Genomic DNA, 22,809 nt, shown 5'->3' on the forward strand with positions numbered 1-22,809 from the left:
CCACAGCCCTCACTAGCTCCGAGGACAACAGTCTGTCTATCAGTTTAGGAAGTCTTTTCTTACTGGACAGGGAAGACACGATCCCAATTGAAAGAAGGGCCAGACACAGGGCAGGTCCCCGATCTGCCTGGGGACACCCAACTTCAGGACCTCCGGGGTCTCTGCCACGGTTCAGAGTCTTACCGAGTTCTTTGGAGCCCTGGCTCTCGCTGGCCAGCTCGCCCATCTTCACCAGGGCATCAAAATAGCCTTTGGCAGCATACGTCACACCTGAGAGAGGAGAGGAGGGGGTGGTTACTTCCCTCGCGAGGAAATTACCACCTGCGGCACCTACTCAACCGCCCTGCCCGCCTGCCACGCAGCCGGCTCTCCTGCGCCCAGGAGGCTCCAGCCGGGGCAGGACCTCCGCCCGTCTCTTGTTGATGTCCTCTTGTCCCAATGCTGAGAGCACCTTCTCTAAGGACACAGTGTACCACTCAGGTCCAGAGCTAATCCAGTCAAATTACAGGGTGCGCCCTGACCACGAGGCCTGGTGTCCCTGACGAGACGAGCACCGACCTCCAGCTGGAGACCTGCGAAGTTGGTTCGACAGGAAGACCCCCCCCACAGCCAGCCTGGGCTGAGGAGGACTCTGACAATGTCCTCTGCCTCAGAGTTGAGCCGTGCAAGTGGGAGTGAGTCACACACTCAAATCAGGCTAAAGGCAGCACGGCTGGGGGTGGGGGGTGGGGCCTCACACACCACTTCCCACGGCAACTTCTGCTCAAACCAGAGGCGGACCTGACTTTGCGGGGGATTTGGACGGCAAGCTCCAGGCCAGCTGACTTCCTGGGACCAAGCCCGGGGGCCGCTGCCTGGGGCAGAGCTTCCTTCAGGAACTCAGAGACTCTTCAAAACCTTGGGTGTGCCCACAAACCCCTTCATCGGACGAGCACCCCCACACCACCCTTCAGGCTGCAAGGAGGACGAGGGCACCTCCAGAGTGGGGCCATGGGGAGCATCCACCATACCTACAGTTTCTAATCCGCTTTCTCCAGAATCCAGTTAGGGGCTTATAACTGGGCTCTTGATCAAATTTTATTTCGGTAGTTTTCAATTAAGTACACGCAGTCTGCTCTGCAGCCCGGGAGCTCGTGTGGGCCCCATGCCCCAGGGGCTGAAGTGCCCGCTGCTGAGCAGAGTGGGCTCCTTGGAAGAAACAACAGGAAAGCCTAGTGGGTCCTGGCCTAGCCTTGGAGGGGCCGAGGGCTGTTGAGGGGCTCCATCCTTTGGGGAGGTCCAGGAAAATGGAGGGGAGGACACCTTCAGACCTCCTCCCACCCCAGTCCACGCAGAACTCATGGGGGGTCCCCTGGTGAGGATGGGAGGAGCGGCCCAGAAGGAGGCATGTGCCTCACATCCAAGCAGCCAGGGCGTGTGAGCAGGAGCCCCCAGGCGGGCCGTGATAGGTTCCCTGAAGGCCGTCGACCTGTGTGGCTGAGAGTGAAGTGACGTCGCTCCGAGAGAATGCCCACAGGGGTGAGACATGTCCTTGGTTGTTCCTTTCAGAAAATGAACTGCCATCAGCCTGAAATGCGCTGGCTGACCTGCCCACTTGCAGAGTTGGCCCCACGCCCACGGTGTGCACAGAGCATCACAGGCCTCCGTGGTGCGGCACCTACGGCCCACACCCGCGCTCAGCCACATCGGGCTTCTGGAAACACCTTCGTCCCTCCCTCATCAGGGCCCGTGAAGCAGTCTACCTGCTCGGGCATCCTCACTCCCACCCGCAGGCCAGGGACCCCAGCCTCACCTGCCAGTGCCTTCTCGTAGTTCTTGCCCATGGCGATGAAGTTCCGCAGGCTGGGGTTGAACTGCTCCATGATGGTCTGGAAGAGAGCAGAGAACAGCATTAGGGGCAAGGCACCTGGCTGCTTGGAGGCCTGAATGGTGAGGGAAAAGTCATGCAGGCATCACACATGGGTCAAGCCCATGAAGCCACAGCCGGGCTTCGGGTCCAAACCACAGCTCGGTCCCTGGTGAATGTCCTCTGGCAAGTGATGTTCCAGAGCCTCAGTACCAACACATGTACAGTGGGGGAAAGGCCAGAACCTGCTCTGTCGGGGCCTGGCAGATCAAACAAGTGAGCATGCACAGGACGCGTGGGGCCGCGCCCGGCATATAGCGGCGCTCAGACACGCTGCGCTGAGGAGCCATTACCCCGTCTGGCAGGGCTGAGTCAGTGAGGAAGGCCCCCCAGCAGGCCACACACAAAAGGCTCATCGCCGCCTGGAGCCCCCTCCCACCACGATCTTCACTCAACACATCAATTACCAAACATCAGCTCTGATTAGAGCAATGCTCAGCCTGATTGCAAACACGGCACGATGAATAAGCCAGCAGCTCTGGATCCGCGCACCCGATGGACTCAAGTCTCGGTGCCAATAGCACCAGTTCTTAGATTGAAGAAATCAGATTTTCACTGAGAAGGCCAAATAAATGTTTTAATTACAAGGCATAAAAACAGGCGCATACAAACAACAGCCAAATGTGAGCTCCACTGGGTAATGTGCCCTGACGGTCGGGTGCCAGCCCCCGCCGGTAAGAACACCACAAGGGAAAACCCCATCTCAGCCACATCCCACATCTCCGGGTCAGTTATCATGATGTGCGTCTGATCTTTGCTGAGGGTAAGAGACAAACGCCGCCAGGGAAGGGAAGTCGCCTGGCCCTGTGGGCAGACCATGGAGGCCCAGGTGCTTCTGCATGAACATGGGCAGTGCTAGCCCCTGCTCACCTGGCACACGGGCAGTCCCAGCCCTGCTCTTCCTCCGTGCTCCTGGCCCTTAGTCAGTGGGACGAACACAGATTCCAAGAAGAGCTGTGGGGTCACACCCGACGTGTGCCCCAATTCACAGGGCAGGTGCACCTTCCTTTCTGGACATGGCAAAGGGGTGGGCACCTGCCATGTGCTGCACCAGGGCTGAGGCACACAGGGGACGCTGCAGTGACCCCAGAGGACAAAGTCCTGGGAGGGGAGACAGGCCCACGTCACATATGGGCAGGATCCCATGCCCAGAGAACAGGAGAGGACTCAGCTCAGCCGGAGGGGACACCGGGGAGAGAAGCATGTTGTTGAGAGAGGAGGGCTTCAGGCAGGAGCATGCAAAGGCCCCGAGGCTAGGGCCTGCTGGGGTGAGGCACAGGATGGCAGGAGCCGGGGAAAGGGTGGTGGGAGGGAAGAACAGGCAGAAGTGGTGCAGTAATGGCCAACCTCCCGCCTCACAACCCGTGGTGGGGACGCCGCTTTCCCCAAGCAGGATGGGAAGCCAAGAGTCTATCCAATACATTTCAAAAGGAAATGTACCCCCTGGCTGCTCCAAGGAGACCAGATCATAGCCAAGACTGCTCAGACGCAGGCGACCCCTCAGAGCTGCTCAGAAACCTAAGAGGTGAAGGTTCAGTGGAAAGCTGGCCCCATCACAACGAGGGACGGAGCTCAGTGGTCTGCAGACCACTCTGGGGGAGAACCTGAGTCTAGATTCATCCAACCCGAGGAGGGCCTGGGAGTCAGGGCAGGGTGTCAGGTAACAGGCAGTAGATGACGGACTGGCGTCCAGGAAGGCTGCAGAGGGGCCCCAGGTTAGACTGTCTGCCGAGGGTGCACACACAGGCTGGCTGAGCCCTCTGCCTCGCTGCTCAACACCACCCAAACCTGTGTTGGGGCAGAGAAGTGCTGGCGGGTGCATGTGTTTGCCTGTTCAAAAGAAACGGACCTGAAGCAGAGTATAGACCCGGTGAGGGTAGCTTCTGACCCCGATTCTGTGCTCCAGACATGCACACGTGTATGTGTGCAGTTTCAGTGTAAGATGTGTGTCTCACTGCAGTGATAGGCACGGGGCTGAGACAGGGACCCCGGGTGGGGGCCTGTGAGAGCCAACCTGGGGCGCAGAGCTCTAGGACCACCCCCAGGGCAGAAGAGGAGGCTCCGCAGCTCCCACCCGGAGCCCCACACACCCTGCGTGACGGCAGCAAACAGCCTGCAGCTGCCCAGGCCAAAAGAGGGGCCACCGCAGCAGCCGCCCACACCCGCCAGTGACACGCGGGCACAGCGGCCAGGTTTCGCTTCCTCAGTGCAGCAGCTGAGCTCATGCATGGGGAATGTGGGTGTGAGGGGGCAGGGCAGGAGGGGCGCTGCGGTGCCGGCCAGGCCACCTGGGCAGGGCACTGCCTGGTCACATGGGTGCCGCTGACTCGCCTGCCTGAGGCAGGGGCAGAGATGTGAACGCTGTGGGGCTGGGGAAGCAGGAGGCCCTCCCGCCCTGGCCGGAGAACTGTCCTTCCTTCCAGCTCCTCACAGACACCGCCCTGGTGGGAGAGTGGGCTCCCGCTGCCTCCAGGTCACTGAGTGCTCAGAACTGCGACCACCAGACACAGGTCAGGTCCAAGACCGCCTTGTCTGGAAGGACCCTGGAGGCCTGAGAAGGGCCTGGCCCCTCTGGTGGGGCTCCTCCCCGTGGGGCCCTTCCTGTGAGAGGGGGCTCTCTCAGAGCCTGAGCCCAAGGCTGTCCCAGGGCTCGGGCAGACGCACTTGGACCCAGGAGGCCATGCTGTCCCCAGGCCCGTGACAGGCCCAAACCCACCCTCAGAGACCTGCAGTGGGGCCCTGGCACCCCGACTGCAAGTGAGCGCTCCCCTAACTAGGGGCCTGGGCAGCCCCTCCACACATCGCAGGGCCCCAGAGGGGCAAGTCAGAGGCCGACAGAGGCCCGGTGAGCAGGCCAGGGAGGCCCAGGGGCTCCGCTACCTGTTACTTTCTCGGAAGTGAGGGAACTATGGCGTCGTTCTGGGGGACTTCACTGGAAGGACGGAGGGAGTTGAGTCAAACCCACAGCACGTGCCGGGCCTGGAGAAGGGAGCTCGCTTCCTTACTGATGCCAAAGGGCGTGTGCAACAGAAGCCCAGCCCAGGAGGGCGGCCTCCTCGCACACACCTCTCTGTACCACGAGGCCAACCTCACGCCTGTTGTGGAACTCGGGGGAGCTCAGGAGACGCCCTGCACCGAGACCACTTCCCTGCAGCCAGGACAGAGACCCAGCGACATGAGCAATGACCAGCGCCTTCTGCAAACTCACACCTGTGCTGTGCAAGTGAAACCAAACCCCTTCAAGTGTGGCGCTGTGGCACACAGTGACTGGGCCTGCCCCCTCGCAGGGGTCCTGGGCTGAGCGCCATGCTCAGAACCAGCATCTTCTTTCACTTACCTCCCTGGCTGGCTCAGGATCTATGAGGGGCCAGCGGGGAACGGGGATTGCCACCCCACTGCAAACACGCTCCCAAAGGGTCAGGGAGAGGAGGGGGTCCCTGCCAGAGACACTTGCGAGCTTGGCGCAGTTCCTGGTGGCCCTCTTACCAAGATGTCACACATTCCATGTACCTGCCACCCCGCGGTCCCAGGAATCCAGGCCTTAACGCAAATCTCCAAAGCGGGGTCAGCCCCGCCCCGCCCCGGGGACCCCAGCCCTGCATTTCTACGGGCATCAGTGGGAGGGGCCAGGCCCGGCTGCATGGGCAGCGTTGGCAGGTCCCCAGCGGCCTTCCTACCCGGCTGGCTCCTGGGCATCCCAGTGCCTGTGCAATGACACCCGTTTTGGCTGACTTGGGTCACAGGTCTGCCCGGCCAGTGAGGACACAGGGCAGCTGCACAGCCCCGTCTCCACCTTGGGGTCACGAGGAGTGAGGGAGCTCTGCCAAGGGACTGTGCTCTGGCTCTGCCCGTGCCCAGGGTCCCCTGCTCGCCATCCTGGCGATCCCGTTTATCCCTCAGCTCTGGCTCCTGGCGACAAACCCCTCCGGAACTTTCCTGGCAGGACCGCCACAAACAAAGAGCAAAGCTCCTCTGCTGAAACAGGGAAGTGACGTGCCTCCTGTTTCCCCTCCAGTTCTCATGCAGTCTAGGAAGATGGGTCCGGGGGTCTGCCTGTGCCCAGCGCACATGTGCACGTGTGTGCACGCGTGGGTGTCTGCTTGTGTGCCACGGCCAAGCCAGGCTGCACCCTCCCTACACGCTCAACCTTTAGAAGGGCAAACTCAGAGGACGAGACCACAATGGACTCCACCTATGGCCTGGGGAGAGGTGGCCTTACACCCTCATCACCCTGAGTCCTCAATGGACTGGTGATAGGCGTTGCAGTCCACTTTACGGATGACAGAAGAAGGTTGAGGGAGGCTAAGAGCCAGTTTTCTGGGTCCTGGTAGAGCCAGTCCTGGCTTCAATGCAGGCTGGCCACACAACCCGGCTGTCCCACTCTCCATACTGGCCTTGGTGTTCTCCGGACGGGTCGCCAAGGTAGGCAGGATAGAACCAGGTGCCACCTGGCAACTCAGCCTGCGCTGGGCTCCCTCAGGAGCCACATTCTAGCAACGTAAGGGCAGAGGCTGATGCCAGGACACCTGGTGCCTCATCCACTCTCCCCGAGGGGCCTTGCTGCCTCACTACTGCCGACCACCGGACCCTCACATCCCACCTCTGTCACAGGTACAACAGGCACTAGCTTTGGAGCCAACAGCTCACACCCAGTGGGGTGCCACCATCCATGCTCTGCTGGGGGAAGCTGGCGGCACTCCTCAAAGGAGGGTGTCCTCGCCTGAGGCCACTGCCCCCCTCAAGGAGCACTGACTGCGTGAGGCTCTGGGCAGAGGGCCCGGCTCACGTGGAAAGAGGGGTGGGGTGAGAGGGGCACGAAGGATCACCCTCCTGAGACAGAGAGTCTGGCATCTCGGGGCAGCGCTGCGTGACTCCCGCCTGTACTCCCCCTACGATAACTGGGACCTCTGTCCTGGGGACCTTCCTCAAAGGAAGGAAGCCAACTGGGGAAGTTCCGAGAGTGCTGGGAGGGTTTCCTGGAGGAGGCGGGTCTTGAGCTGGAGCTTTCTTGGCTCCAGCCACAGAGAAGACGACAACAGGTCTGCACTTGAGAAACAGCGGACGTGGCTGCTTCCACTTCCACGTGAAACGGCCTGAGCGGTGAGGACGGGAGAGTCAAAGCTGCCGGTGGCTGCAGCAAAGGCCGCAGAGGAACAAGAAGTGTGCTCCACAGCGGCTGGTTTCACTGTAACGGCCCCAGGCTCCCCGCCCCCATGTCCAAGAGATGCCCCACAGACAAGAGCACCCACCCGACATGCGCATTCTCAGCCCAACAACCTCCAGCGGGGACACAGGCCAGGGTCCCCCAGGGCAGGGAGCGGCCAAACTCGCCACAGCCTCCCCAGGAGGGCGCACGCGAGAGGACCTGGCCTTAGGGACCAAGGCACCTGGGCTGCCCAGTAGCAAAACGGAGGTTCTCAGCCCTCGCCAGCTTCCGGGGAAGTCACCAGCATTAGAAAAAAGTGACAAGTGTGTCTTGGGCACGGAGCCCAGAGTGACACCAGGGAACAGAGTGGCCTCCCATGAGGAGGGACCAAGGGGCAGGTATCCCTTTCCCGTTGCCCCTGTGGGCCCTGCGCCTCGGGCTAGGCGACACCAGGAGAAAGACAAACAGGCCAATTCTCCTGGTCTGAGTCCGAGGGTGGAACGGCATGGGCCACGCAAGGTGAGGAAGGAGCCGCCAAACTCCCAGGGCCCCCCAAGTCCCCGGCTCCCTGCAGGGACCAGGCACCATCACTGATTCCTGGGGCTGAGGATGCCCAGGTTTCACCCCAGCTCTCTCTTGGGACCTGGATCCTCAGATGCCTCCAGCCTGAGCCCTCCTGGAACAGGTTCAGGGGGCAGGAAGCCGTAAGTGGGCTCAGGGTGGGGAAGGGGTCCAGTGAGCACTGGCTGGGGACTGTCCCACTGGGAGGGCCACCGCCACAGGAACTGGACAAATCCATTAGACCAGGAGTCGCAGAGCAGGGTCCAAACACAGGCCCCTCCAGCCCAGCCACCTCCTTCCTATCCAGAGGCACCTCTGGCCAGTCCTGACTTCAGTGGGGCAGGGCCCTGTAGGCCCCAGACATCTTCCAGCATCCAGGCCCAGCCATACCTGCCCCACCTGCTTGGCCTGGCCCCAGGGCACATGCCTTCCACTCTTTCTGTCCCAGGGCAGTGCTAAGCTGGAGCCCAGGCTCCCCTAGTAACTTTCATGGCAAAGCTAGCGTGCTCCTGAGAGAGTCCTCACGGTGTCAAGAACTGAGAGCTGCCATCTGACTAACACGGAAAACCTTCAGGGGCTGGAAACACACAGCTCCCTGTGATTCAGACAGTAGCACCCAGGCGGACTCCTAGGTACCAGCCTGCTGCACCTTGGGGTGGCGGCCCCATGACTGCCTGGTGTCAGGGACTGAATTCCAGCCCCACCCCCCCCCCCCACTAAAGATTCATGTGTTAGGCCTAACCCCACCATCTCATTGTAAAGATGCCCTCCAAAGACAATCACCAGAGACAATGCAGGTAAAAACGAGGTCATGGGGATGGACCCCAACTGCACAGAACTGGGCCTTCTAAGGAAAGATCAGGACACAGACACACAGCGGGACGAGCATGTGAGGACACAGGCAGGAGTCCGCCTCCACGGCCCAGGAGAGGGCCCGCGGGAGGAACCGCCCTGCCCACACCTGGATCCTGGCCTCCAGGCTTCAGGTGAGCCGCACCTGTCTGTTGTTTAAGCACACGTGGTGCTTCGTTTGGCAGCCCCAGCAGACCCGACGGCTGGACCAATCCCTGCTCGCCCTGTGAAGACTCAGCCGTCAGTTCTCTTATCGTCTGGTTACTGCTTGACTGGTTAGAACATTCCAGGGCTGCTGACCTGTCCTTGTCCCCGGGAAGGCTCTAATCCGAGTTTCACAAGGCTGGGCTCCTTGCTGGACGAGGAACCTCGATGAGCAAGCAACGACACAGCCCCAGACACTCTGGAGCTGTTCTCCTCTTGCTTCCTGCCTCCCTCCGCTGGGTAGAATGAGCCAGCCCAGAAGGCTGTCGTGCTGGCGGGAACACAGGCCCCTCGGCACTCGGGAACTCAGAAGGCAACAACAGAGGCCTCGCCTGGGCCTCCCTGCCCTCAACACGGACTACTTGCTCCTCCAAGAACTTTCCATCCTGAAAGCCTAATGCTCCCTGTGGCCAGGAAGGGTTCTCTGCTCCAGCTAATTGTGAAAGAAAAAACGGTGGCACAGAAGCTGAAGATCCTCACCTGAAGCCCAAAGGACTCCCAAGTGGGAAAACAAAACAGGTTTGAAGCCACAGGGCAGGCCTGGCTCCAGCTCGGGCTCAGCTGAGAACCCGGGCTGGGCTGGGACACGCCGCTTCACATCTCTGAGGCTCCTCCACCCGCTGGGATGGCCAGGGCCCCTTGTGAAGCAGTGTAGAGATAAACAAGGTCACACACACCACTCCCAGCATGGTACCTGGACAGAGTGACCCACTGAAGGCTCTTCACACGATCATTCAGAATTACCAGCCAACTGCAAAACCCCAGGTGGCCACAGCACCTCCCCTAGCACACCCAGAATGAGAGGAGCGTGTGAGACCGTCTGGGCCCCAGCAGCCAACCTCACAGTCTCCTGCCTGGTGGGATCTGTGCAAGAAGCCTGCAACCAGGCCTCCTGCCTGGACTGGACTGCGGCCCTTGGCTGCCTCCCGGCTGTGACCAGCAAGGTCCTGGATCCCCAAGGGCAGGGCTAGCCATGGCCTGAGCGCCATCAGTCCCCTGGAGTGCAAACGACATGACTTCCGTGGGAGGGGCAGGAAGGAAGAAATGGAGGTGTGGACAACAGATCACTTGTACCAGGCTGTCCTCCAGGTCAGAGGGGGCTCCACTGGCCCCAGAGTGGGCTCAGAGGAGCAGTGGGTGTACAGAGACCCCTGGTTCCCTCCACCTGGGCCACATCAGCGACACTTCGGCCTTCACTACACCCTGTTCTTTGAACAGCCTCGCTGGAAACAACAAAGGCCACTCTGGCTTAGCAGGTAAGCTCTGCCCACGCTTGGCTCCTAGAGACACAAACGCCCTGCTGGACGAAAGTCTAGCTCCCAGGGGTGGGGGCACGCCCTCTCTCCTAACAAGCTCCCACCCCCATTCTGCAAGATGTCGACTTCTTTCACAGCACAGACACCTGTGAGATCCTAGCAAGTTTCACAGCCTGTTACGTGTGTGTCGTCACTCACACAGGCCCACCTGAGGCTGTCCCCAGCTTGGCTGAGCAGGGACATTACATCCACACACCACTCAGCGATTAAGAAGGAACGGAGATCCTGGCTATCATGGGGGAAACTTCTCCAATCAAGGAACAAGATGTCAGCAAAGAAAGCGGCAGAACAAGAGTCTGAGAGTTTGGAAGGAACCCCCCACCCCGCCATGACCAACACCTGGAGGGCCAGAGATGGGGCCCGGCAGATGCTCTGACCTCAACGACTGTGAGCTGAACCAAAGCTCCTTAGAGTCAGACTCTGAATCCGAAGAGGTTTTAGGAAAATCTTGCCAATTTATTTCATGTACATTTGACATAGAACTTTTAAAACATCTGTCCAAATAATTCTAAAAGAACTGTTTTCACAACTAGAAAACCAATTTCCCAAGCAAGAAAAAGGCACTCTGTTCCAACTGGCGGCCCCGACTCCTCGTGTCCAACCTCTCCCAGCGCCTCACAACTCAGGGTACTCGTCATAGAGGACACGTGGCCTTCTCACACACACCCCGAGGGTTTGCAGGAGGCCCTTTGGCTGCTCACCTCACAGCCCAGGGTGTCAGGGCGTCAGGACAGGCTCTACCAGGCCCCGCTCAGCCCCTGGAGCCGCAAGGGAAGCCTGGAGGGATCCAGGCCCATCCTGGTCACTGTGCACGCCCCACCAGCGAGGCTGTGCATGGCCAGAGACAGGGGGAAAAAGGCAGGAGCGCCCGAATGTCCCGCAGGCGTGGAAGACCAGACAAGACTTCCAAGGAGACTTCCAAGGCTCCTGCGATGAAACTTGGGAGGAGAGGCCAGGGGCAGCTGGAGGTGCCAATCTGAGACTCCGCTGCCCTGGGTAGACAGAAAGGGGTCCTGCTGACACCCACTGGACACTGAGTCGCAGGTACAGATCCCCTGCCTGCCCCCAAGGTGCGCAAGGTCACCTCTGAGAGACAGGATGCCCTGGCTCTCAGCATGGCCTGGCTGCACACCACCAGCTGTCCCTTGGGCCCCCAGGACACGGCAGCACCAGGTGCTTCTGGCTAACACCCTGGCCTACCTTCAGGCCCTGAGAAGGGACACGAGCTTGCCACCGCCTCTAGAACCTTCAGGGGTCCTGGGCTACTGCCTGTGGAGCAAACAGCTGAGAGACCAGACCCACGACCGAGATGGTCACAGCGATGCACACACGGGGGCCCCAGAACCAGAAATGAGGCTCAGCCACTGCCAAGCACTGACACACACATGCCAGCCATACTTCCAGGTGGGGGGCCCCACAGTCAGGAGCCACATGGCTCCTAAGTCACCACACCTGGCTGCTTGATAGCATGTCAGGTGGGGACAGAAGGATTTTCCCCAGTAAGAGAGGCCTGGGCACCAACCTCCGCCCAGGCCCGCCTGCTGCTGGAGCCCCTGGGTGCAGACCCTCGGGTGCCCCACCCCTCTGGTTGGGGCCCCTTGTGTTATTTCACAGCTGTGCAGTGCCATCAGGACCAGGATGAATCAGAGCGGGGGCAGGGGGAGGACAGGGGAGGCAGGTGCGGGCACGGTCCACGCCTGCCTGTAATTACCAGGGCCGCAGGCTGCAGACAGTAGCAGAGCGCTGACAGCCCCACTGGGCACCTGGCGCAGGGTGTCCAGTGGGCATAGGCCTGCACGGTAATGAGGACAGCCTCCCCACCCTGAGGCATCAAGAGAAACCACCTGGGCACAGTGGTCACACAGGATGGGCCCTGGCGCGGTGCACGTAAGGGCTGAGAAAAGAGAATGGCAGGCAGGCAGGCAGCCAGCCAGCGGCCCAGGGCACCCCCACCAGATCGCGGCTCAGGTGTAGCTGTCCTTGGAGAGCAATACCAGTCCCAGAAGCCATGCAAGAACGAGGGGGGACCACCGAGTGACAAGGGCAGCCCTGTCTGCCAACCCTCCGTCCTACGCAGGGCTCCCCTGAGCAGGACCTACTCCTCCAAACTGGGGGTGGGGAGTGCCAGGTGGGCCTTGGGCTCCCTGCCAGCCTGCCTTCCTGCTCAGGAGGGGACAGGGTCCTCTGCTCAGTGGCCAGTCCTCCCATGAAAGGCCCCCGAATCTGGGCAGCCCAGCCAGCACCACCTGTGCTGGGGAAGGATGGAGGGAGGCAGAAGGACCTCTAGGCCCTCAGTGAGCTTCAGGAACCTAAAATCAGGTGGCAACAACAAGCACACACGCAGCTCCCATGGCAGCCCCCACTGACGCCCCGAGAGCCCTGGGCAGCACCCGGAGCCTCAGGTGCACATGGTCTGTCCCATGAGCCAAGGAGCCTCCCCAACAAAAGACACACTCTCCAGGCGAGACCAGTGGGGATGGCAGTGCGGGCAAAGCACTCCTGGCCTGTGAGGAACTCTGCAGCGCCACCACGCCCCAGGCCCCCTCCTTTATGGCCATTAGCAAACACCGGCAAGGTCCAGCCTCAAGGGTCCTGTGCTGAGGGGCCCACCACCTCAGGACCGTGACCTGGGCACAAACAGCTGCTGAAGCTGGTGGCCCAGAATCAGTGCAACAGAGAAACCATCCTTCGCTGCCTGGGCTACTCCACGGGAATCGGAGATGCACTGCTGCTGCTGCCACACAGGTGGTGGGGAGTGGGCTGCACGCTCCATGAAGGACGGCTCAGTCTACGTGGACAGCAAGCCCCACGTCTTATTGGAAGATACTACCTCAACAGGGTACCCTGAGGTGCCTCTATAGCAAAATGAAGTCCCACGTGCATGCACACACATGTGCACACAAACTCACTTGGACACAGAATACTTGTGAATACACAAACACGTACACACATGGGCTTGAACTCACACCTGTCTGCACGGACAACATATGCACGCATGTTCCTGCGCACATAAGCACACGCAGAACCTCAGGTCTGCTGCCAGCAGGCGTTTCTGTTGCTAAGGAAGCGCCTGTCAGAGCATCCACTTCACCACGCTCAACTGCGAGCCCGTGGAGCCCTGTCCATGCTGGGTGCCAGGCTCCTGACGGCGGCCAAGAGTTCCGTGTGACTGCTGAGCAGTGGAAGGGGTTCTGGGGTAGGCAGCAGAGAACTTGGGGCCTCCTGCTTTCCCCTGCTCCTCTAAACACCGGGAGGAGGGTGGCGGGCAAGGCCTGGCCAGCAGTGGGCTCTCACCTACACAGGTGGGCTCCCTTCTGCCAGCGCTGACGCCCACCACCTTGCACTAGCAATATGAAACTTGACGGGACTCCAGTTGCAGGAATCTACTGGCCACAGCTGTCTTCACAGGACAGATGCAATAAGCTTCCCCACAAGGGCCGGAGAGTGAGGACCACCAGTCAGCCTCTGGTGACACAAGCCTAAGGCCCACGACAGCCTGAACAGCCATGCCTGAGGCCTTCCTAGGGACTTTCTTCGCCAGTCTGTGCCCATCTTCCCACGTCCTCAGGATAGGATGGAGGCCTGTGGGGCTCTTGCTCCACAAGGTGCCAGAGCCAGCATTCTCCATGGTCACAAGGTTGCCTGGAGCCAGGGCTTCTCATGAGACATAGGACTATGAAAAAACCACCAACCTGAGAGTCACTCCCTGGAGCTGAAGACTAAGATCAATTGCTAAAGAAAGCCCTCTTGCTGCAGCACGTGGGGACATTTGGAGGCCTCTCCCAAGAGAATTGTAATTTGGGCTTAATTCTCAGAGGCAGATCCCCACCCTGCAATTCTGTCTCTCGTCCCAGGCAATCACCTAGGGCTGCCTGTAGTCCCATCACCAGGGGCCCAGCCCAGGCTCTACCCCAGGAAGCCCCCAGAGAGCTTCAGTCCCTGTCCCTCAGCCCAGGGTCCAAGGGTAAACTCTCAGTGAATGTCATTTCCTGCCCCTTCATCTTCCATGAAATTCCCCGAGGACACAGCTCCCACGAGGAAGTGGGCCACAAGAAGAGAGATTAAATCCTGAGATTCGGATTCTTCCAGGGAGGAGAAGCAAAAGTGGACATTTTATTCTCGCGTCTGTAATCAGCAAGGCCAAGGCCGGCTGTCCCCGCTGTTCCCTTCTCTGCCAAGGCAAACACCACTTAGAACTGCAGCTGATATGACAGGGGCCAAAGCAAACAGCTGAGCTGTAGCTCAGGGTGACGCTGAGCAGGGCCACATCCTTGCCACTCTCCCACAAGTCACCAAACCAGGCACAGAGTTAGGGTGGAGGACCAGCCAGACTGGCCGGGGTCTCCACACAGCAGCTTTGGCTGTGTCCTGAGCATGCCTCGAATTGGCTGGATTCTGCCCAGCCAGTGTGCCAAACTTACCCAACCTGTCCTGGCTCTGCTGTGGAACCCGAGCTCCCCAGTGACGAGCCACAAATCATAAGAGAGCCGCACCACAGCCGCAGAGTGGCAGGGGAGCACCACCGACAAGCCCACCTGTCCACTGGCCCCACAGCCTGAACCGGCCAAGAGTGTAAGACACCCAGCACTGTGGACGCCCACTTCCCGAGGTGTCTAACCTGAAAGTCCCTGGTCTTGGCCACACCATCCCATGGGAGCTCAGTCATCAGCTGACCGGTGAGCACAGAACGCAGACTAGCTTGCTGAACGTGTGCCCCAAACCCCCAAACACTCAGATCCTAATAGTTTTCTGCCGACAGATTTCACTCCAGACCTGCAAACACATCTTTGCTTCCTCCAGAAGCTGCTCCGTTGGAACAGCGTGCCTGACTGCTCCGTTCTAAGAGTTTTATTAAGACCGACCATGGGGTTCCCCAGAGCAAAGCCACGCCACGCACTCCCTCTTAATTCTGGCCATTAAAGTTTCTGTCTCATGGTTTCGGAGAAGAAGCAGGGAAAAGAGGGGAAAAAAGACCAAGACTGGCACTTCTCTCCCACCCCCTGCAATAATGAGCAAGTGGAAATGAAACTAATGACTAATAATTTAATAAATCTCCCTCCCTGACAACCATTTACGGAGCAACACGACCAAAAAGCGTATGCCACTGACTCTCGTGATACAAACATAAAAACCCCAGAGGCTGTTCCTTTTACGTGCTGCTTCCTCGCCAGTCTCCACTCCTGTTTACCAGCAGCTCCAACATGGCTTCAGAACTGACTTAGTCCACCCTGACCCGGCCTCCAGATTCTTCCAGGTGACCTAGCTGCAACTTTAAAAACCTTTATTAGCAGCTGGGATTGACTGCGGCCGCGCTGGACTCCAGCTGAAAGCTCAGGGTCCATCAGAGGCCTCCCTCCGCGCGCAAAGAGGGCTTGGCAGGCCGCTGGCTAAGGAGGCACAGCGTAGTTGTTTAACACAATTAGAAACTGTTGCTCTGCCAGCGCGCTGCAATCCCACTCCGCCGCCATGAACCCGCCGCCGCCGCCGCCTAAATATCAACTCCGAAACCCCTCGGCCCCCCGCGTAACCCCCAGACACAGTTTTGAAATAGAGCCCGGCTTTGTACGAGGCCCGCGTGGACCGCCCAGGGCACGACTCTCCCGTGAGGAAATGCTGCCGGGAACAGCCCTGAGCCTCCGGAGCCTGGCTCTGTGCTGGTGGGGGTGGGGGTCCAAACCGAGAAAATGGATGCTAAGAAAGGAAACTCGGGTGTCTGCCAACGTGCACACCGGCGCAAAACCGGCCCCGGGCGGGGGCGGCAAGGGTCCGGCGAGCTGCCGGCGCTCCGACACACGCCCGCGTTCCGCACCGGGGGCTGAGAGCCGACTCCTCACACATCAGAAGCAGAGGCGGGCGCGCCAGCCTCCCACACAATTAGTCTTCTCCCTCCGCGGTTACATAAGATGACGGATTATCTGTCTACCCATCGAACCTGCCCGCCCGCGACCTCCCACCCGGCCACATCCACCGAGAAGGAGTTGTGGAAAGGGAAAGCCTGTTGAGAAAAAAGTGCCCTAGGCTTGCGTAACCGTGCCCGGTGGGGCCACCACGGGGCGCAGGGCGACGGGCAGCCGTGGCCCCGGACCCCCGCAGACCTCGGACTCCGCAGTCCGCACCCCTACTCAACTCGGGTCCGAAGGCTCCGGCCCCCGCGCACGCGGAAGGCGCACGGAAGGGCGCGCGAGGGCAGCAAGAGGCTGTCGGGGCAAGCGGACCCAAGCCAACCTCTGCCGGTCCGGCGCTGGGTCTCCGCGGCAGCGCCGGTAAGACCCCCGAGGGCCCAGGGACCGCCCCGGGAGGGCGCGAGGGCGCGTGTGGCTCGTAGCTCACCTTGTAGACATTTTCCGTGAGCCGGTGCATCTCCTCCGAGCGAGACAGTGACATGGTGCTGGTCCGGCTGCACCACTGACCAAACCAGGGGCGCAAGTAGCGGCGACTGCGGAAGCGACGAGGAGACCAGACAAACAGCGCACGGAGCCGGACCAGGAGCGCGGCGGCCAGCCGGCGGCCTCCTTTATAGTCGACCAGGCCCCGCCCCCTAGAGGCCCCGCCTCCCGCGCGCCCGCCCCCGCCGCACCCGGATCACCACCCCCGGCCTCCCGCCCCTGCCCAGCCGCTGCTGCTAGGCAACCGACAGGCCCCGCCCCCGTGCCGTCTTTCCCATTGGTGAATTCCGTATACTGGGGAAGGGGGCGGGGACAAGGGCGGGGTTTGTGGGCCGGCAGCAAGGAGCGATTGGCCCGTGGCGCCGTCGATCGCGGGGGAGGAGGCGGAGGCGCGGCGCGGGCTGGGGCCCTGGGAACAGCCTGGGGGGCCGGGGCGACAGCAGTGCTGGGGGCGGGGAGGCGGAGGCGGGGTGGCGCAGGAAGAAGGGAGCAGAAACCGGGTGGGGGCGGGACGCCGGCCGCGAGCGCGCGTGGGGGAGGCACTCCGCAAAGTGGCGAGTCAGGGTGGCCGGGTCTTGGGCGCCGCTCCCCCGAAAGCGGTCGAGATCAGGCGTCCGCACTGGGCAACAGAGGTCCCTGAACGCTCGGACACTTCCTGGGGAAGGGGGCGGGGGCAAGGGTAAGGACTTGGTGAAGGAGGGTGAGAGGCTGGCGTGCTGTCCCAAGGGTCCAGCCTCTACCGGGCACTTTCGGAGGTAAGTCCGGTGGGTGGCTGCGAGCCCTGGGCCGGCTCTTCCGGGGAGGGATGGCCCTGAAACGGGTCTCAGGGGAGGGAGGACCCTGGGGAAGACCCTAGAGAGGGGTGGACCCTGGGGAAAGACCCTGGGAGGGGTGCATCGTGAGGGAGGGCCCTTGGGGCTGGGATTCTAGGGAGGGCAGAGCCCTGGGTTTCAGAGAAGGACTCTGCAGAGGGGTTTTGGGGGTGCGGATTCTGGAAGGGGTGGGGGAGGGATGGGGAAAGGATCCTGTGGTGAGGATTGAGGGGCGCTCGGAGAAAGAGGACCCTTGTGATGGTGGAAGAAGATCTTCCTTGAGGGGTAGTTTCCTTGGGGAGAGGAAACTCAGGGAAGGGGAGGGGCAGGGAAGAGGGAGGTGGAGGGGGTGGGAGGTGTGGGGGTGAGGGGGTGAGGGGGTGGGAGGTGGGGGGTCGGGGGTGGGGAGGGGGAAAACCTGGGGGAGGGTGAACCTCCCTGGATGGAAGAGATGGGATCAGAGATGTCTGATTTTTAAAAGCAATTCCTGGGAGGTTCTGCTGAGGAAGTTGACCAAGTTGGCACAGAGGGTTCCTGGTACAATTCCTTTGGAGAAATATTTACATAAATTAGACTAACATAGAGAAATTATTTGCTTTACCTTGTAAAACACCAGATCTAAGTGTTTCTCTTTAATTAAACCTGACACTCTCCACCAGCACACCCGCAATCTATCCTTGGACAGTCATCCCTTCAAGAGCAGGTGCCCAGGAGACAGAACCCCCAAGATGGCTGGAGGACTCCAGAAGACAGCAGGGGCTGAGACAGGTTTTTTCAATGGGGTCATTAACCCGAATGAACTACGCTCTGCTTCACATGGATTCAAAGAAAATGGAAGGGATATTCAGGAAGCATTTGCCTTTGCTCCTAACCTCAGAGCCTTTGTTCACAGAAATTCTCCTTGGTTTAATTTCCTTTCAACACCAGCTCCAGTTTCTTCCTTTTTATTGCTTGCAGTGTTTAAGGTAGATTTCAGTATAGTATGTAATTTCTGGGATTCTTTTGGTTGCAAGTAACAGAAAGCTGGCTCAAACTGGCTCCAACAATGCGGGCGTTGTTGACTCACGTGTCAGAAGTCAGGCCTGTCTTCCTCCCCCAGCTCCCTCTCCTCCAGGCCAGCTAGAGGCAGCTTCCATCCTTCCCACCCCAAGACTGATGTCCATTGACCTGTATGAGGTCACAGGCCAGTGAGGAGCCAGGTGGGTATAGAGCAAGAGCTGTTGCTCATCCAAAGGGAGCAGAGTGACCAGGACGAGGAGAATGGTGGGTGGAGGCTGGCCAGTGAAAACAGGGTCTCATTGCTCTGGGAGGGGAATTAGCCTGGGGAGAATTCTCCAGGGCCATCTGCTCCCATCAGTCGTGAGACAGTAGAGGAAGGAGAGGGGCTTTCCAGAAAAGCTTCCGTGGCCCCGAGCCCCACCCAACCCCACCCCCTTGAAGATCCTAGTCTTGATTGCCCTCCTGCCCAACTGGACGCTCACGTTTGGTAGCAGCTGAGGCAGGAGGACTAATCGCCTCACTTCGGGCCTGCACCCTCCAGCTGACATCTGGGCAGGAGGTGAACAGCTGGGAGGGAAGCCATCATTCAGAAGAGCGTTCACTGAGCACCTGGGGCAAGTGAAAATAAGCACATCCAGCCAAATGGCACTGAGAACGTGGGGCCGATGGCAGATGCAGGGCAGGACTGGAAAGGGGCTTACACCTGGGCCTGGAGAATTGCAGTGAGAAAGTCTGCCCCCTGCTGGGCAGCTTCCCTTCCCCTGCCCATCTTCCAACCACCAGTCTACTGGGGTGCCCGGCCCTGCATGCTGACCCCTTCAGCAGCAAGGAGGTCTGAGCCACAGGCCAGGAGCCCACCAGTGATCCCCGAGGCCTTTCTTAGGTGGGAGCCCTTTAGATGGCAGCAGTGTCTGAGCGGGGCTGAGCAGTGCCCAGGGCTAGGGGTGGGCTGGGTGCTGAGGTGGTCCCAGTGCCACTCCTAGGAGTCAGAGGGGCCCGCTTAGGGTCAGGGCCACCTCTCTTCAAGACCAGCAAGTCACTGCCACAATGGAGAGGCTCCGCTTGTCCCACCGGCCCTGCAAGGACTAGTGGGTGCTGGATGGCCCACTGCCCTCGCGCAGACCAGGGTGTTGTTCTCCCTGCAGTATTTGAGGGGGTGGGCAGTGGCTTTCTATAGATGAGCGGCTCATCATGAGTCCCTGAGAAAGCAGATGGGCTGGAATCTGCCCACTGCCGGTTTCCCTGTCACTTCTGACTGCCCGTCCTCACCTCTATGGGCCAAGCGACCAGAGACGTGTGTAGCCATGGCGACCCGCAGCACCCCACCTCTGAACCTGAGGTCCCCCCATCCCCGGCACCAGTGATGGGGCCTTGCGCACATAGGGTGCTGAGCCAGGGTCAGCGGCAAGAATCTGACCACGTGGTGCTGCCGACACTGACCCCGGGTCAGCTGACCCCAGCACGGGTGGCCCAGGAGAAAAAGGCTGGAAGCAGGGAGAATCAAAGTGCATCTCTTCATCAGCTTATTTTTAGTTGCGTTATGTAAGTGGCTTCATCTCAACGTCACGTAGGGAGGGGGGGTCTCAGATTTAATTACAGGATGACAGCCTCTGCTTTTCAAGCAAGCTGTTCTCCTGGCAAGGCAGGCACAAGGATCTGTGATTTTTTGCTAAACAGAAGGAGCCCTTTCTGAGGTGACCGCAAAACTTTCAGGGTTTTCACCACCATCTCTCTCTCTCTGACCAGCCCAACCGGGTTTCTGCGGAGCTTGGCCTAAGGGGGTGGCAGTGTGTCTCAGATCACAGGGAAATTTCATGCCTGTCAAGGGAGCTGTTTCTCCACCACCCTCTCCTGGCAGCCTCCCCGTCTCTCTAAGAGAAGGATCCACCCAATCAGAACTCCTCTTCCTTTCCTCCTTCCTGGATTAGAGCACTTGTAATCAGCAACCAGAAAGTTCCAGAGCAGGAGAGAGAGGAGGCGTGGACACTGTCACGTCTTCCCCATCCTCTTTGGCCATCTCTGCCTCCTCCTTCTATGCCAGTGCTCTGGGTGACTGACCGGGGCAGGGCTACCAGGCCGAACTGTCCAAATTATGTCCAGAGGACTGTTTTCTTGGTCCTCAGCCCACATTCTTCACACTGTCAGCGTTGTCAGCAAGAAGGCGTGGGGGTGCCTGGAGCCGGAAGCTCCGGGGGGTGTGGTGGGGGAGGCCTGTGTCCTGCCAGCGGGAAGTTCACCTCAGCGGCCTCCAGCACACTGTGGCCTTGTACGGCTGAGGCAGGGCCACGTCGCCTGCCACGGGGTGAAGCTTAGCATCTACCTGGGACTGCCGCTAAGGGTGTGGGCACAGACTTGGGAAGCCAGTACCCGGGGCTGGGCCAGCAGCTGCATGATGGCCTTGGGAGCCTGGGCAGCAGGTTCTGGATGGGCAGGCTACCTGGGCAGGGTGTCAGAAGGGCTGAGGTATAGATGGCAGAAGAAGCCTAGCACCAAGAACCATGCCTGGCCTGTGGCAAGTGGTCAGTGTGTCTTAGATATCGTCATCATCAGTGGTCAGATGGGACCTTCCAGAGAGCACCCAAGCGCCCATGGGTGCTGCCCCCTCTAGTGGGTGCTCCAGCCTCGGTGTGGGCTGCAAGGCAACTTCCAGGAAACACGGGTGCCAGGAGACACTGACGAGCACGCCACAGCCAGGCGAGCCAGGCCACGTCTTCAGAGTGAGCCCATGGGACTGTACACGGCCTTGACGTGCTGAGAAAGGCGGCACTCCTCCCCAGACCCGTCATCCCAGGCTTATCATGAGAAACGTCACCAATCTCAGTAGAGGGACAGTCTGCAGACCCCTGTCCAGCATGTTGCCCAAACCAGGGAAGTCTGAGACCTTCGGGGCTAAGAGGAGCCCAAGAAGACGTGATGACCAAATGTCACCTGGGATCCAGGCTGGGTGCTGGACACCAGGTGAAAGCTAAGAAAACCTTAATAAAGTCCAGACTAGTGAACAACAGTGAGTCCACGCTGGTCTGTTAATTGTAGCAAATGCATCACAGCGATGAGAGATGTTAACAGGGCAGGACGGGGGGGATCTCTTAGGTGTGGGCTATCTTTGCAGTAACTGTAAATCTAAACAGTCCTAACATGTAAAGTTTACTCACGGGGGCACCTATGGCCTTGGCACAAGCCTCCATTTGGCCTGTGGGTCTGAAGGAGGGGCCTGCACCTCAGCCCGGAGTCCGGTGTCTGTGGGTTCAGTGGGCAGAGCAGTGGCCCTGTCCCCACAGAGTGCCCCAGGTCCACTCTGCCACATGCTGCATGGCGCCCATGCAGGAGGCTGGCCTGGGGTGGGGCGGGGGGCGGGATGCGTGGGCCGGGCTGATGGCCAATCTCCTGCCTCCTCCCTCCTCCCCAGACTTTTACTGAGATTTGCTCTTCCCTCAAAACCCGCTCCCCCTTGACCTGAACGTGGCTCAGAGGCTTTCGTCTCTCTGACCAAAACGTTGGCTGCAGACAGCACAGGCTTCACTGCCTCCGGGGATGGGTGACATTGCCCTTTCTGCCCTCGGGGGGGCCTCTGAGCCGGGCCTTGCCTGGGAGGAGGAGACACCTGGCGCACAAGGGCCCTCTCCCCTCCGAGGAGGTGGTGGAGTGTTTCAGGAGCAGGTGGCCTCCCATGTCCTTCCTGGTTCAGCTTTAACCCTCCTATCGAGGCAGCGTAAAAAGTTCCCAGAGCTTCCTTACTGGCCAGGCAGGGAGGGGCCCGCGGGGGCTTCCACTGAGGGGACCTGGGGAGGTGCCGCCCTGTCAATGCGCTGGGTGGGGAGAGGTTCCCCAGCAACGGGCCCTCTTACATAATCCAGCGCATCGGCGTGACTCCAGGTGCCCGTGGGAGGCAGCGTGGGGGTGAGCGCAGGGGCGAGGACGAGTCTCAGAGTTTCACTCGGTGTTTCTCCCCCTCTTATTACATTTCAGCGTCATCCTGCGTCTGCCAGCTCGGTCACCCACTTGCTCGTTAGAATATATTAACTGACAACGCGGATTTAAATAACTCGGGCAGAGCCCCCAGACCCGGGTCTCCCGCACCGGCCCAGGTGAGGCAGGAGGGCCGGGGCGGAGGCAGGACGCCGGGGCGAGCGGCCTGCTTGGGCCGCGTGTCCAGAGCTGGATGGGGCGGACTGGGAAGGGCAGCCCAAGCTCAGGGGCTGGGTCGGGTGGGCAGGGTGGAGCTAAAGGCAGGCAGCGGGGGACCCCCCCACCAATCTCAGGCACACACACCATCTTCTGTGCAAACCCAGCTTGTGACAGAATTCTCTGAGCAGGGGGACCGGAAGCTAAGGAAGCCAACGATGGCCTTCACGCAAGCCCCCTTGGTCAAAAGAACACAGTGTATTAGGAGAGGAGGCCAGAGGTGAGTGACCTGAAGGGCTGAGCGCCCAGCCGGGCCGCCCCAGGCACGCTGGCTCTTGGTGGCCACTCAACTTCATGGGAAAGATGAGGCAAGAGGCTGGCTTCACCCTCAATATCATTATTTCATTTCCCTCTGAAACGCAGTCTTTGTTTTCTTATCATTCCACCTCTTAAATGACTTAAACTGCCTTGAAAGTGATCTCAAAGCTAAGTTCGGAGTGGAGAG

General features: G+C 60.1%; 1 protein-coding gene and 1 long non-coding RNA gene across 10 annotated transcripts in view; one reads left to right on the forward strand and one right to left on the reverse strand.

The window, feature by feature from the left end:
• BAIAP2 (BAR/IMD domain containing adaptor protein 2) overlaps nt 1-16,475 on the reverse strand; it is a 63,613-nt gene extending 47,138 nt beyond the window's left edge. For 7 of the 9 annotated variants that reach the window (XM_005221021.4, XM_024979850.2, XM_010816455.4 and 4 more), the window contains exons 1-3: nt 16,316-16,475; nt 1,793-1,868; nt 184-270 (exon numbers count right to left, since the gene is read on the reverse strand). In XM_005221021.4, coding sequence (XP_005221078.1) covers nt 184-270; nt 1,793-1,868; nt 16,316-16,369 — 217 coding nt within the window. In that variant the 5' untranslated portion in view covers nt 16,370-16,475. Of the gene's footprint in view, nt 1-183; nt 271-558; nt 689-1,792; nt 1,869-16,315 lie in introns of those variants that run through there. The other 2 variants (NM_001017937.1, XM_010816459.4) reach the window with 2 other exon arrangements.
• A 28-nt stretch (nt 16,476-16,503) lies between these two features.
• On the forward strand, nt 16,504-21,186 carry LOC101902772 (uncharacterized). Its single transcript, XR_003030964.2, has 2 exons — nt 16,504-17,126; nt 17,843-21,186. It is a non-coding gene; the product is annotated as an uncharacterized lncRNA (long non-coding RNA).
• Nucleotides 21,187-22,809: the final 1,623 nt, after the last annotated feature.

Source organism: Bos taurus, chromosome 19 (assembly GCF_002263795.3).
Source record: "Bos taurus isolate L1 Dominette 01449 registration number 42190680 breed Hereford chromosome 19, ARS-UCD2.0, whole genome shotgun sequence".
NCBI classification, from domain to species: Eukaryota; Metazoa; Chordata; class Mammalia; order Artiodactyla; family Bovidae; genus Bos; species Bos taurus.